The following is a 15,592-nucleotide window of genomic DNA, read 5'->3' as shown; positions in this document are numbered from 1 at the left end:
GCGGGAGAACACGTTGCGAAAACGAACCGGTCTCGCTGGCAGGCTCCCGCATGCGATGCCAGGGCCCCCGGTTGTTTATTTGCCAGTCGCGCGTCGGTTTATTAAAAATTAATGATAGTAGACCCGATGTAAATACGATAGAGGCTGCGTGTCCCGGTGCCAGCCGGATCTCGTGGGTGGAACCCTCTCGTTGCACGTACCGCCACCGAAACCATCTGTCCCCCTTCTACCGATCTCCTCCATCCTTCGCCGATCTTTCTCCCGCAGCTGATGGGTTTACCTTTAATTACATCTCTCGAGCTTCTTGCGGTACCCTCCGTTACCGGCGTGATTGCTTTACGAGTTTGTCCGACGCCGTTTCGCAAATAGATCGTAGATCACGGCGTTCAACTCGGCGGCGCGCAAACAAGATTGGCGATATCATCGAATTATTGGGAAATACCGCCTGCCGGAATATTCATTTTGTCGGTCTTTCGTGGTTGTATAATTGTTAATCGCCCGTTGACGGAGAACTTTAATTCGGTGGGACGATCTCGCATGAAAATAGATCAAGACGAAACGAGGAACTCGACGAACTTAAAGCACTTTATTAAGTGATTTTCTTGAGAGAAAATGAGAATTCATCAAAACTAATCGAAATTACGAATATCACAGATTCTGCACGGTGAAACGATTTAACTAAAATTTGGTATTTCCCAGAGTTCAACGAAGCTTAATTTGGTGATTCTAGATTACGTGAATTCTACCGTAGAATTTAACACGCGCATAGTGATGGACAGTCTGGCTGCCAGGGCTGTAAAGTTTCAGCGAAAAATATTGAGACATAGAGATTTATGGGAAGCACGGTTGTTTCAGTTGTCGATTCGGTTTTAAACAATGGGTGCCGCTTGTGAAGATGTAATTCCGTCATTGTATCGCTGTATTCTATTCACGATCCGAGATAAGGTTCCCAGGCAGGTAATTGTCCTGGACCTAACACCATCAGGAATGTTCGTGTCGATAAATCTAGTCTCGACGACGTTGCAGTTTCGGTGCAGCGCCGTTGCAGTTTATCCGCTTCGACAGAGACCGCGGAGGAATGCATAGAATGGCTCTTCGACCACGGGGATCGTGTATCCTTTCTTGTTATATCCTCTCGTACTAACGTTTCCATTCTCTGTGCACCGCTGAACAATAGCCGGACACCTATGGTCGCATCGATCAAGCTTTCCATCGAACACGCGAGCCCTCGATACTAAAAAATTTTCCAGAACAATCTCCTCGACTCGAATTGCAATCGAGTCGAAGCGTACGCTTGAACTCGGCACGCTTCGACTCGAATTCCAGGTTTATTGACGTGTCCCGCGTCTGCGGTATCATTAAGACAACAAATAATCAGCCCGGGCATTTTTAAAACCGTCGAGGTAATTAGTTTCGCGCATTCTTAGCCTCTCGTCGAGACCGTTGAAATATTAATATCCAATTAAGAGCGGCCGCCCGTGCGCACGTATACGATCCCTCCGAGAAATCCACCCACGCGTCGACCCAACAACGACCGAGACAAGACGCCGAAACGCGTTGCGTCCAATGAGGAAAGTTTCCGGATAAAAATCAAATTTTCAGTGATTCGCTTGCAAGTACGTATTTCAACAAACAGTCTATATTTGTTTTTTCAAAATCTTCAACGATTTTACGTCTTGACTTTAATCGTCGAGGTCTCCTGAACCCAACCTTCTACCGACCTATGCCTAGTAACTTTCTCCTGTAAACAATTAATGAAAACACAAGATTTACAAGGATTTTCGATTTTTTGAAGGTCACTGGTTTTAATATCATCACCTTTGTGACAGATATCTAGGGACACTTTTACGATGATTTTAAATACGTGAAAGTTGGATTTTATTGGGATATTAAGTACGTGAAAAGAGGAATTGGCTGTTCGGAAAGATTTTAGCATTGTTTCAAGGCTTAAAGCCATAGCAAAGGAGGTCGCGGGATTCGTCTTGACGTCAACTGTAATATTATTACAATATTTATTACATTATTACAATATAGACAAATACTATTGATTTGAAACAAAAATGGACGCGTAACGTTAGATTCGAGAAATGAGGTAATTTTTTCGGTGAAAAATGGGATTCATAAAGTGTTGATTTCCAGATGCTTGTTCTAATCACAATTTTTAATAAATCTCGTTGATTTCATCGTTTTCGAATGTCACGAGAATTGAACACTAGGTTTGCGGAGTAGTAAAAACGACTATTTTACATTTCCTTATAAAAATAACATGAAAATATCTATCAAAATCTGCAGCCATTTTTTAAGTAGTATATACCTAGAGAAATCAATTGGTTAAATAATTCCTCATGGATCAATGTTTGCAATCTTAATATTCGTGAATTAAAAATATTAGAATCCGTCATTTTATGACGCATACAATCGATAAAGTTGCTTTTTTATGAAATGAACAGCTAATTCCTCGTGCGGCGCACAGTGGGCAATTTGGACAAAATCGGATTCAAAATCGAGGAACTTTCGATAGGAATGAGGTAGAGCGATGAAATTTTTTTTAAATGAAAGCTGCAACTTTGTAGAATATGGGAAAAATAGAGAGATTGTGGTGCGAACGTTTTTTAACCTCGAGAAAATTCGTTAAACGCGCACAAATTCAAGAAAATTTTAGTTTTTCCAATACCACGCGCGGAAAAAATTGTTTTTTAACATGCTATACATCATTTCCCATAGATTTTTTCACGCTGATTTCAAATCTGGCCTCAAAATTTGTCTACGACCTCAGGATTTTTGAAAAAATGAAATCATTTTTTCGTTGAAATGATTGGATGGTAATAATCTCCCTATTTTTCCCATATTCTACAAAGTTGCAGCTTTAATTTTAAAAAAATTTCATCGCTCTACCTGATTCCTATCGAAAGTTCCTCGACTTTGAATCCGATTTTGTCCAAATTGCCCACTGCGCGGCGTCGCGTCGCGAGGTTGCAGCAATTTTGCAGAACTTCCTGCCGATTTTTCTCCGGGAGCGGGGACCGTTCCTCTAAATCTCGGCCGGCATAGTGGCGAGTTAAAAACGATCCTCTCGACGCGGCCGGCACTTATTATAACGTTGTTCCCGGAGGATGCAGTCGGTAAAAAGTAAGGGTAGGCGCGGGGGCGGAGTGAGCATAGGGAGCGCGTGTGTCGCGGGCATTCCGGTGTCGGTGAGCGTCCCGAGAGCGCTCACTCACCGCGACGCTACCATTAATAATCACTTTGATGCATAACGCGGCCTTACTATTATTTACGTCCGACCGTCGGTCGTGCAGCGTCAGGATTTACGACGCATTGTAGCAACGACGGGTCTTGTGCGGCGACCGCCGTGCCGCAGAACGTAGCCTCCCTCTCTCTCTCTCCCTCTCTTTCTCTTTCTCTTTCTCTCTTTCCTTTTTTTCTTTGCAGTCTCGTCCACGACCGAATTGAGTATCCGGTGAGGTTCCCGGAGACAACCAGTCGGCGACTTTGCCGCTGCGCAATTGATGCCGGGAATACCGCATTCCTGAATATTCGGAATGCACTCTGTTTCCTATAATGTAGACTGCCGAGTATCGCCGCGTTCGACGGGCATCGGTAGGATTCGTTTCTGTTTGAAATTCCATCGGGATTCCAGCGGTCTCGCGAATTTTTCAGTGACGGTAGCCAGCAGCGATGCGAACATCGGTAAACCTGCACGAACACGATGACAGTCTCGGTTTTGACCATTTTCTTGGCACTTTTTTCCTTATCCTTCCTACTCATTCTTGTTGCAATGTTCATGGTTGTTCGACGAACATCTGAAATGAAGATAACTGTGATTAATTAAGGACGTGGTCAACGATTTTATACTTGACCGATTGTAGTTCTCTACTTTGTTAGCCCCTTGCAGGCTATTTTGACCATGAAATCGAAAAATTTCATGCAATCCAGAAATTTCACCCACGGGTTCTTAGCGACAAATAAATACGAGGATACTTGGCTCGTGCCATACTTAAATATTTAGTAATTTAATTGATACAAAGATAAAAACTCATCCAAAGAAAACTCATCCAATGGCATAAAAATGCTTGGATTCCACGGCACGCGCATCGTCAATTTTTGGCCTACTTCTAACGCTTATATTACCAAATATCCGCATAATCTCGGCAGCTATTGACCAGCGCGCACTAGATTGAACCTTCCTCTTTCGAACGAGCCCTTTACCAGCGATAAAATATTCTTATACAAGGACGAAAACTTGAGGCACGTGAAACCATTTTTTGTCGGTAATGTAGTCACTCTACCTTATCGATAATCCGTCTATAGACAGCGGTGCGAGTCAGTCGGTTTCTAAAACAAAATTGCTGGTCGCTTGAGCCAAAAATAAACGGTGTTCCTTTTAATGCTCATAATCACGGGCCTAGCTTTTTGTCGGTCACTTTACTCTCCCCGGTGCCTTTGCCGCGATGAAAAAGCGCGCGGCTCGAAGGCGAAGTGTCCCCTTCGAATTCTATTTTTATGAAATGCACGGGGTTCCCGAGGGAAACGGGATGCTCTCCGTTTAGTAAGCGCATAACTCAGACCGTGACGGCTAATCGTTCCTGAAATTGTCACTTCTGGAGGTCTCACTCTTCCATACACCCTCCCCCGCCACGGAATCCCATTCCGAGATGCATTAGCGACGGCAGCTCGGCTGCAAGCCTGACTTCGTCTAATCTTCTCCCCTGTCGCTAATTAAAACACGTCAGCAAGTTTGTCAGACCCGGCACGCCAACCGCCGGATCGTTTACGTGCACGGTTAATTCGCGCTATACCTCGTTCTGGTTGGTTTCCGAATTCGACGACAGGTGTCAGGCGAAGTTTCTTCTTTGTTGCGGAACTGAGCACCTAATTTCAATTCGATTCTCAATTTTACCGATCTGTTACGTTAATTAAAAACAACGAACATCAGGTATTTTTAAAATGTGTCCTGGTACCTAATCTCTCCGAGGCATGGCATATTCAACTCAGTCTCTACTTTTCCGGCTCTTCGGACGAGTATTTTAAAAAGATCACTTGGGCGTTAACATGTTCGGCTCTAGGATAGCTCCAGCGATCATTTTTATTCATACTTGCAGGAACTCGCAGGTAATTTGAATTCAGTTTCAGATTTATTTATACTGCTTCGTGTTTCAGGACGAACGTACAACGATTTGAACCAGTACCCCGTGTTCCCGTGGGTGTTGACTAATTACGAGACGAAGGAGCTCGACCTCAGTCTGCCCAGCAATTATCGAGACTTGTCAAAGGTATATAGTACGGTACCAATCGAAATTATACTGTACAGGGTGAGGCACCTATGACAAGCCACCTGAATAACTTCAAACTTTTTTGAGATAGGAAGAAACCTTCCTTTTTTACGTTTATGACCTTAAATGACCTTGAATGAGTATATAGTTGGAATTGTCTCGAGAAAGGCTACAATTGTAGGAGTTCGACAATACGAGGTTCCGTTTAAGAAAATTAAATTGACCTTCAAATCTCCTAAGCATCTCCACCTGAAAAAAGTTATGTACACCACGTAATGGGCCCCCTCCAAACCAGATAACTTTTGTCTGAAACGTTTCTTCCCATCTCAAAAAATGTTATTCAGGTGGCTTGTCTTAGCTGTCTCACCCTGTATACTTGAAGGACAAGTACTACAATTTTTTATCGTGTGTCCGAACAGCCAATCGGAGCGTTGAATCCGAGCAGAAGAGCATACTTCGAAGAACGCTTCCAGAGCTGGGAACACGACAGCATACCGCCATTCCACTACGGCACGCACTATTCGACTGCAGCTTTTGTTTTGAACTGGATGATTCGCGTGGTAAGAAAGAATCCATCTTATTCTTCACAAATCTGTCTTGTTGCTAACATGAAAAATTCCAAAGTGAAAGGAAACATGTAACATTCGAAGAGGCAAATTTTTATTCGCACTCTTCGAGCGTTCTGTTTCAAGCATTTTATTGAATTTAGCATTTTACTGTCGCACCACCCCTGTAACCAAAGAACACTGCCACAATTTTTAAAACTCTGTTCGTATTATAATATTTTTCATATTTTTTTCACATTATACATACATTTTGTTTCTGCTTAAAAAATTGAGTTACAGAGGATTGAAGGATTTGTGGCTGATCGTTTAACAAACTTGAACCTTCATTTTTCTTTTATAGATACCCAAGCAAACGCAAATTGATTGCAGTCTTAAAAATAACTACTTACAAGAGACTGATGAAGCCTGTCTCACAAACGACACGTGACTAGGTTTATTTTTGAATCTTCGACGGGGATGTGTACGAAAATTTCCCGCACAAACAAAATTAGGTTTACGCCCTAAGTGGATCGCATCTTCGCCCAATTTGATATTTTGTAAACAAGACTTAATGCGGGCCCCGATAGTCATTCCCGGCTGGGAACATCGTTAAACCTTGAGGAACAGCCCGACAATCGTCGGTCCTTGGACCGTCTATTTGAGAGACCAGTCCAGTTCGAGCCATAAATTAGAACGACGCATTCGGTAGTGTCTGCACGCTAATTTGGGGGCGTCGGAACGCCCTCGAGTCAACGAAGCCCGCCTTCCCGTTAAATATGTGCATTTGTTTTCTGCTGCGTTTCCTGGAGATCGCGTTGACGCGCGCTCGTTCTCGACGATTCCGTGCAAAAATACGCGCCATCTACCAGCCCCTCCTTTCTTATTGCGTTAACGACCCGTTAATTTTCCCGTTATTACCCCCGCGGTCGGCGCCAAGAGAAACTCTTCCCTATGCCCACTTTATCGCGAAAGCCTGGCCGAAATTAATATCCCCAATCTTGCAGCAAATTAATTATATCACACTAAAATAACTCTGCGAAGCCGATGCAGTTATTTTGTCCATCAAAAACTGAGTTCTGATTTATCAGCCAATACTGGACGCATCGATTTCGTCTTACAAACTGTTTGTCTAATTTAGATTTAACTGTTTGTTAAACCAAGAGAGATCGCTCAACAATATTTCTGAAAATTTTTATTTATAATTTTAAATTTTCCCCGAAATTCTTCCCGCACAAAATTGATAGTACAAATTGAATGTAAACGCATCGACACAATGATTAAATTGCAATGTCTTTAAATACTCAGTATCATGAATTTTACAATTCCAGATTAAGCTAAAGCATGCAGGGGCGTCTCGCAAACCGACAACAAGTAGACCCAAAGAATTCACGGTTTTTCACTTGGGACTTTTCGGCCAGGATTTCGTTGTTGTTCGTCACCGTGCAGAAAACGCTCGCGAAATGATGCCGGTCGCCGATTCAATTCCACGGAAATGCCGTACGCAAGCTCGCCTCGAACGGGCGAGCGTTTATTCGGCGCATTTGCATGCAAATCGTCAATAAGGATTTTATTATTCCTTTGGTGTACGACGCCCCGCTGTTCGCTCGAGGATATACTGCACCATAAACAATTTATTGCTTTATAACTGTGCAGCTCGTTGTCTCTTTCGGACTATTTTATAAATACCATTAACGATTCCGTGACTCCGGTGCTCGGCCGCGAGAAAATCGCGCGAGCGAGCTACGAACTTTCCGCCGACCGTATACTCTACCGGGAACCTGTCGAAAATTTTATACGCGACCATAAATCACCGGCCGCCTACGAGCACGCACGTGAAACGCGCGTTCGATCTCCGGAGCTGTTCCGTTAACATCCGTCAGACTGTCAGAAGAGTCAGGGCGGGACCCTAAGCGCGAAACCCTACGACAATGTTACTTTTTCATGGGTCTTCGCCTACCACCTCTTCGAGATTCGCCATTGTTCGCGTAAACGCTTGCCCTTTGCTTTTACGAGCTGTTGCCCAACTTGTCCACGAGTTCTCCTCGCCTTGCGCGTACACCGTTTATCATAATTTCCAGGCGAATGGTTGTTTAAGACTTCTCGATATCGCAGAGGAGCCTGGCGAAATGGCAAGGTTAAACAGAATTACTTCAAAACGGTGATATTACTTTGTTCATGAATAAATTACGGAATTTCGTCACATTAACTCAATACTTGACATATATCACTTCTGGACATATATCAAGATCTCACTGTAATTAGTTTTATTTAAGATTTCAAAGGTTTAGGTTTTCGTTTGTACGTCACAGTAATCAAATCAATTACTGATACTGTTTTATTCCTCCTGTTCATCTCACTCCATCTTTTCACGATGTGATGACGGTGGCGTACAGTACTTAAGAGGTTGAAAATACTTGGACTTTTGATTACAAAACGAAAATGATTTTGACCGTTCCAGGAACCGATGACCACGATGTTCTTGGCTCTTCAAGGCGGCAAGTTCGATCACCCGAATCGACTATTCTCCTCGATCGCTCTGTCCTGGAAGAACTGCCAACGGGACACTTCCGACGTGAAGGTTCGTTTCGTCTGAAAGTCCCGAGGTCTACCGGCTTATTAGTTACACCTCGGCGAGCAAAGGATGCGCGTGTCGCTATTGTTACTGTCCGCGAATAAATTCTCGAGCGTCGCGTCCCGACGCGATGCAGATACACATGCTATATAAATTACTCGGCTTGTTAACAGGAGCTCATTCCGGAGTTCTTCTTCCTGCCGGAAATGCTGGTGAACAGCAATCGGTACCGGTTGGGTAGGCAGGAAGACGGAAGTTCAGTCGGCGATGTTGAGCTGCCGCCATGGGCGTCGTCCCCCGAGGAATTCATCAGGATTAATCGAATGGTGCGTTCACGGTTCATTGACCAAGTCAAGTTCAATTAACTTATTCCAATTCTGCGAGATCTGTGCTTTGATAGCCGAATCAAATATAAACATGTGAGAGAAGTTTAATGACTCTCTTCTGAGTAACGTCTTCAAAAGTATCGATTATGTTACTCGAGACGGCCGGATAGTTTACTATTGAAAAATTAAATAAAAAGCCCTTAACTATTTTTTGAGAGACCGGTCACCGATAGCATAACTGAAATGCAATTGAAAACCTTTCTACCGAGCCCTAAACGTAACTTAGACTTATCCCTTTACAATAACAGCAAGATTGAATTTGCTCAGGTCTCATACGATTTTTATGGTAACGTACTCCAAAGAAGAGATATATTAAAAAATTAAGAGATATATTAAACATTTTTACTGGTTCGGTAGTTCTAGCGTTAATATCGAAACAAAAAGGATAATTTCTATACTAATTGTCTCTGTCCGCAGGCTCTCGAATCGGAGTTCGTGTCTTGTCAACTGCACCACTGGATCGATTTGATATTCGGTTACAAGCAGAAGGGTGAGCTTTACTCAGCAACATCATTTTTAATCCGTCAGTCGAAGACGAAAGTGCAAGACTCTTGCAGTCTTTATGAATTGAGACGATACCGTCCGGACAATGGCATGAACGACGGAGGGGGGGATTGTGCCGGGTGTTGGGACACGCGTAGTCTGGTCAAATTAGGTTTCCACCGATGGTAATTGCCGGTGGCGCCTCTATATCCGGCGCTTCCCCGAAGATGCTGCCGTCGAGTTGCCGAAGAAAGAGGGTGGCGTCGCTCGCCGCGCGTATGGAAGGAATTAGTTTTTCGTTAGCTTCCTCCCGGTCTTGTCTCGAGCAATTAGGCACGTGTGCGGGCCGCGACAATGCGTGCCACCCCTAACACGTAACACGTTTACAGACGGTCGCACGAAAGCACGGCCTACCGGAAATGCCCGGCCACAAGCAATCGACACGGGGCCCAGAAATCGGCCGTGCCAACGTGGCGGGGACAAATGCAGCCGTCCGGGGCTATTTATTTTCCGATCCCTCAACTGCACTTTCGACCGAACTCGAACGCTCACAGGGGACGTAACGAGCCGGCAGTGTCGTTGCAATTTTCGTAGATCACAGGACAAATATTTATAGATTTCTTCGGCTTACGTGGAAACTGTTTTGTCGAACGCACATGCGAGTCCTTTCGTGGCGAACGTTCATGAAGATTTCGTGCCATCCACGGTTCAATCCGAATTTAAATACCCATCAGTTCTATTTTATATACTTTTTAGTTCACTTAATTCGAATCAATGTTGATATCCTTGTCATTTTGGAGCCAAATCCTGCCATTTTAAGATAGGATCTCTTTAGTATGCTGATACGTACTTCCAACTAGAAAATTTTGAATTTTATCGATAAATGCTAATAAATAAATGTGAAGGATAGAAATATGTTTGTATATCTTGCGTTTGCCAAACAACTGACGCCATTGCTGTAATTCCAGGGCCAGAAGCAGTTCGCGCAACGAACGTGTTCTACTACCTAACATACGAGGGCAGCGTGGACTTGGATACGATAACGGACCCAATGATGAGGGAGGCCATAGAAAATCAAATTCGTAACTTCGGCCAGATACCGTCGCAGCTCCTGATAGAGCCCCATCCTCCAAGGAGCTCGGCGATGCATTTGGTAAACGATGTTTGCATTCCTTGTTCCGCTATTCCACGAGTGTTACTCACGCTCTAACACAAGATAGAACTTTTGCTGTAAGAAAAGTGTGCACCGTAATGTAGGTATTAGTATTATAATACGAATATAGTATTGTAGGTGTACTCCCGAGGAGCTCTTAATAAAGAGACAGCCCTTTCACAAGGTAGAGTTCCAACGATTTGATTACTCTTAACGATCAAACTAGCCTAGAGCCTGATCTTGATCATTAGAACTAGAAGAGTTAGCGCGTAGTCCTTTTGTAGCTCTCCGTCACCGACACTCTGAACCTTCGTTCCATTTTGTTGAAAACTGAAACTTCAAGATGAAAACAAAATGAAAGATTCCTTGTCGTTCGTAGACCTCAGACTCGTTAGAACCCCCCGAGTTTTAGCGTCACTTAGCGTGACAACGCACCTCGGCTCAGTCATTCTCACGTCACTAAAATGATATACCTACATATACGTGCAATGCACGCTTTTCTTTCTGTTCAATCGTTCCGAACGAGAAGAGTACTGCAAACTTTGACAAGACGTTGCCACCCGTGTTGCAGTCGCCGATGATGTTCTCAAGCATCCCCGACGACGTCTGCATGACCATCAAGTTCCCATCGAACTCGCCGATCTGCCACATCTCCGCGAACACGTACCCACAGCTGCCGTTGCCGTCCGTCGTCACTGTCACCACCGGTCAGCAATTCGCTGTCAACCGGTGGAACACCAACTACGCCGGTAAGCAACAATGACTCTCGCGAGTCGTATAGTCGGCACGAACTGAACGCGGTTCTCGTTAGATCGACAACTGGCAAACCAATGTCCCGGGTGTCTCACCTAACTCGAGCATCTTGTTCTTATGATAGAAAGAAATGTCAGAGGGGAAAATATTATGGTAGGCAAACAAATTTGTTCAAGGTTATATTTTTCGAGATTTCAAGGCCATCGAAGCATTTTAAATGGAATTATATACTCTTATTATCGCTATATTATAGCCATAATCTGCAATATTATGACCTTCACGTGTCCTTGAGTACGGAAAATTCATAAAAGTAGGGCACTTCATGTAAATAGTGAAATGACGACGACATGGTCCCTTGAAATCTCAAAAATATAACCTTGAACAAGTTTGTTTGACTCTATCACAATATTTGCTTTTCTGAACCAACTCTTCCTCTGACATTTTTTTCTATCATAATAAACAAGCGCGATATTTTAGATGCTCGAGCTAGGTGAGACATCCTGTATATTACTACTAACGTCGAAGAATGTGTCGTGGCCGATGTTTTAATTGTTTGTCGAACAAATTACAGCGTCTGTACAGTCGCCAAGTTACGCTGACGCCCCGCAGGCTCAGGCTGCCAACCAACCGTTGTCCATGGATCCTGTTCTTTGTAAGTGAACTGGAAAGTAGTATTAAAGCGTATCGGATACAGTGATTTCTCTATATATGTCGCCAAGGCCTGGACGATAGTTCTTGGAATGTCTTAGATTGTTTTTATTCTCTGGAGAGTTCCTACTAGGTTGAGCAAGATATGTTAATACCATTTTTCATTTTTAATGCTATAAAAGCGTGTATCTGTTTAGTTTCAGTAGATTATTAAATTAGAGGATTGTGAACAGTGATATTCAGTTTTTATGTACATTGAGCATCCTTTCTTTTAGCGCAAGCTGCGAACAGCTCGAATCCAACGTTACGCAGACACTTAGGCGACAATTTCAGTCAGAAGCTTAAGATCCGAAGCAACTGCTTCGTCACCACTGTGGACAGTCGATTCTTAGTCGCTTGTGGCTTCTGGGACAACAGTTTCCGCGTGTTCTCCACTGAGACCGGTAACTCGAACAACTTCAAACTACTTTTAACCCCTTGCCCTACGAGTCATACTCGTGATGAAGATTCTGTACAGAGTCGAATAAATATGTTTGTTATTAATTTCCTTTAAACCGAAATAAAAATTCTATTTTGGCGTTGTTGATTTACAGCTATTGAAGAACATATAGGCATACAATAAATTACGAATTACAAGAAAGTTCTAATCACTGAGACCGTAAAATAAATCGTAGTGCAAGGGGTTAATCATTACCAGGCTCTTGACGATGTCATGTCAGCCATTCTCGAACCTTTGTACAGTTCCTTTACACACTTTTGAACCGTTTTAGCCAATAAGTGTTGTATTGTAAGCTTCGACTCGATTGCGTCTGTCAATCGTGTACTGCGGCATAGTACTCGCGCAATGTTGTATAACAACTGGTAGAATCGGAATGGCAAAACGACTCTTTCTTTGCAGCGAAAATCGTGCAGATCGTGTTCGGCCACTACGGAGTCGTCACGTGTCTGTCCCGGAGCGAGTGCAACATAACCTCCGACTGTTACATAGCATCCGGAAGCGCCGACTGCACCGTTCTCTTATGGCACTGGAACGCTAGAACGCAGACGATTGTCGGGGAAGGCGAAGCACCGGCACCAAGAGCAACCCTGACGGGCCACGAGCAACCTGTCACGGCTGTCGTGATATCAGCCGAGTTGGGCTTGGTTGTCTCTGGCTCTTACTGTATGTAGCAACACAGTATTCTCAAAATTTGATCTTTTTCAGCTCACGTTAGAGGATCGTGTACTACGTACAGCCAGACTGCAACTGATTCTTATTTAATTCTTCGTTGCAGACGGACCAGTTCTCGTGCACACGACATTCGGCGATCTTCTCAGATCCCTGGAAGCTCCGAACGGGTTCTCGTCACCTGAGAACATCGCGATGTCGAGGGAAGGTGTTATCGTGGTGAATTACGAACGCGGACACATTGCTGCGTTCACCATAAACGGGAAACGTCTGCGTCACGAGTCTCATAATGACAATCTACAGGTAACAATGAGAGAACTATCGTTTCAATGGATAGAAGCGTTGAAATTGTTTTTCTCTTTTGGAATTCTGAACGAAGCGGAATCGGAGCGAAATTTTTACGCTGTTTTGTATTTCAGTGTCTCCTCCTGAGCAGAGACGGCGAGTACCTAATGACGGGCGGTGATAAACGAATCGTGGAAGTCTGGAGGACTTTCAATCTTGCTCTTTTGTACGCATTCCCTGCTTGCGAGAGCAGCGTTCGTTCTCTGGCACTCTCCCACGACCAAAAGTGAGTTGAAAAAAGAAGAAATGTAGAATTCAGCGGGATTGAATCACCCTGTACATTGAACGGTTAGGTCATTCGGCTACAACTCGAGCGATTTCGTTCCAGGTTTCTCCTAGCCGGGTTGGCGAACGGGTCGATCGTGATCTTCCACATCGACTTCAACCGGTGGCACCACGAGTTCCAGCAACGTTACTGAGATTGTTTCGCGTACGTCTAGCAGAATCGTACTCGCACGAGCGCGGCCCATCCGTTGTCCGACCTTCTAGCAGAACAGCAACAACGGATCATCCCGAAACCATGGATGCGTCGCAACGATGACAGTCTTCGAGCGATCTGAGGCGCCAAAATCACGTCGAAACATTACGCCACGTCTACAGAAACAAACCTTTACGATTCTACATGAAAAATGAGGGGTTGGGGGGGGGGGGAGGGAAAGTAAAATCCGCGTCGCGCAATCACACGCTGGCGAGCATGGGGAGGAACGGTGGACATGGTTCGTCGGTATCGCGGCTGAACTGAACGGAACTGAACTGAACTCCGGTTCGAGGTGTTTAACAGATAAGAGCAACGAGCAACGACGCTTTCGTAACCGTTTATTACAATCAAGTATAGGTAGTGAGGGCGCAGAACGTAGCCACGGATGCAGCAGGCAACTACGATATTCAGCGTTTAGCAATAAACTCGCTTTCGCGACTCTTTCACAATTCAAGCAGTGCTTCCGTGAGGCGGCGCGTAACCGACGGCGACGCGCAAGCAAACAGTTAGAACGACCTCTCGAACGGGAGCCGTCCGGTCTCGGGACGAGTTTGGGATGGTTCGCGTTCGACCGCGACACGTCTATGGTCGGGATCGAACGCGAGACTCGGCTCGAGCGGTCGAGCTCGAAAACCTGTTCGAGGGGGGACTCGGAGAGAAAGCCGGACGCGTCTCTCAACGCTAGTCAATTACGAAGACTCGGATCAGTCTCTACGCTTGCGATATGTTCGAAGGCCGATTCTCTTAGTCACTCGACTCGAGTATAGCGCGCTGATCTAACGACGATAGATCCTCGAGCTAGGTGGCTCGCGATCCTCCCGGTCCGCGAGGTCACCGGAAGCCGACGTTGATTCTAATCCGCGATTCTGGGACCGCGTGGGTACGGACCTCGACACCTTCTAGCGCTGTTAGCAAACGTCCCGTTGTAAATACGAGAGGAAAGAGGATGGAAAATCGGACGAACGATACTCCGCGACGTATACGCATGTACACGCGTAACTCCGTAATAGGGTGGCGAGCGAGTGAGCGAAAGTTTTCCGGGGGAGGAAGAAACGCGGTGCCGTTTCAACGATGAAATGTGTATTCCAATTGTATTTCTGCGCCGTTGTCGTAATTGCCGCTCGTGATAAACACTTTTTGGCTAAGCACTTAGTGAATTCAGTTTGACGACACGCGGACAACCACACGGATCTGTCGCACGCGTGCACGCGTACAGGCAGCCGAACGAGAAAATATGAAATATGCGTGTCAGGCCTGCGCGACAAGAAGCACTTGCGCTAGAAAAAAGAAGAAAAAAAAGGAAAAAAATAATAGTGGGGCGATCGACGCTTTTCCGCAGGGCCGTCTACGCTGGATCGCCCCGATCTCTCGAGGAACGCAGCCCCCCACAATCACCGGTACAACCAAACCGCCAACGAACCCTTCTCCAGCGAACCATCCTTGCAAACACTTTTCCTATGTACCCCGACGTTCACGTCCTTCGAAAGAGATCCTAATTTTTATCAAAGCCGTCCAGCTTAACTTTTCGCGAGGATATTTCTTGGTATTTTCGCACGCGAGGTATAATTAATCAGCAAGACAAACGTTATATAGGCTTAAAGTCGAGAAATCACATCCCGAGTTCTCAATTCCCCGGGCGATCCGAGATCGTAAAGGGAATCGACGTTGTCCGTGTGTGAGCGTGTCGCCCGCCGTATCACGATTCCAGCGGGACACGTCCGAATGGTCCGGGCGTTAGCTGCGAGGAAAGTCTGGCGGAACCTTGCCGAGAGAATCATGTGTGTCGTT

General features: G+C 45.0%; 1 protein-coding gene across 9 annotated transcripts in view; it reads left to right on the top strand.

Moving 5' to 3' along the window:
* The window catches only part of Rg (A kinase anchor protein rugose), a 624,229-nt gene extending 609,114 nt beyond the window's left edge, over positions 1–15,115 (top strand). For 5 of the 9 annotated variants that reach the window (XM_076790889.1, XM_076790892.1, XM_076790887.1 and 2 more), the window contains 13 exons: positions 5,161–5,273; positions 5,693–5,833; positions 8,277–8,396; positions 8,564–8,716; positions 9,194–9,266; positions 10,228–10,412; positions 10,942–11,161; positions 11,737–11,817; positions 12,089–12,256; positions 12,712–12,975; positions 13,088–13,284; positions 13,401–13,552; positions 13,655–15,115. In XM_076790889.1, the coding sequence (XP_076647004.1) occupies positions 5,161–5,273; positions 5,693–5,833; positions 8,277–8,396; positions 8,564–8,716; positions 9,194–9,266; positions 10,228–10,412; positions 10,942–11,161; positions 11,737–11,817; positions 12,089–12,256; positions 12,712–12,975; positions 13,088–13,284; positions 13,401–13,552; positions 13,655–13,745 (1,958 nt within the window). In that variant the 3' untranslated portion in view covers positions 13,746–15,115. The remainder of the gene's footprint in view (positions 1–5,160; positions 5,274–5,692; positions 5,834–8,276; positions 8,397–8,563; positions 8,717–9,193; positions 9,267–10,227; positions 10,413–10,941; positions 11,162–11,736; positions 11,818–12,088; positions 12,257–12,711; positions 12,976–13,087; positions 13,285–13,400; positions 13,553–13,654) is intronic. The other 4 variants (XM_076790894.1, XM_076790891.1, XM_076790890.1 and 1 more) reach the window with 2 other exon arrangements.
* Positions 15,116–15,592: the final 477 nt, after the last annotated feature.

The sequence above is a fragment of the Halictus rubicundus genome, chromosome 7 (assembly GCF_050948215.1).
Source record: "Halictus rubicundus isolate RS-2024b chromosome 7, iyHalRubi1_principal, whole genome shotgun sequence".
Classification (NCBI taxonomy): domain Eukaryota; kingdom Metazoa; phylum Arthropoda; class Insecta; order Hymenoptera; family Halictidae; genus Halictus; species Halictus rubicundus.
The sequence above is the reverse complement of the archived record's forward strand: the minus strand, read 5'-3'. Positions and strand labels throughout refer to the sequence as shown.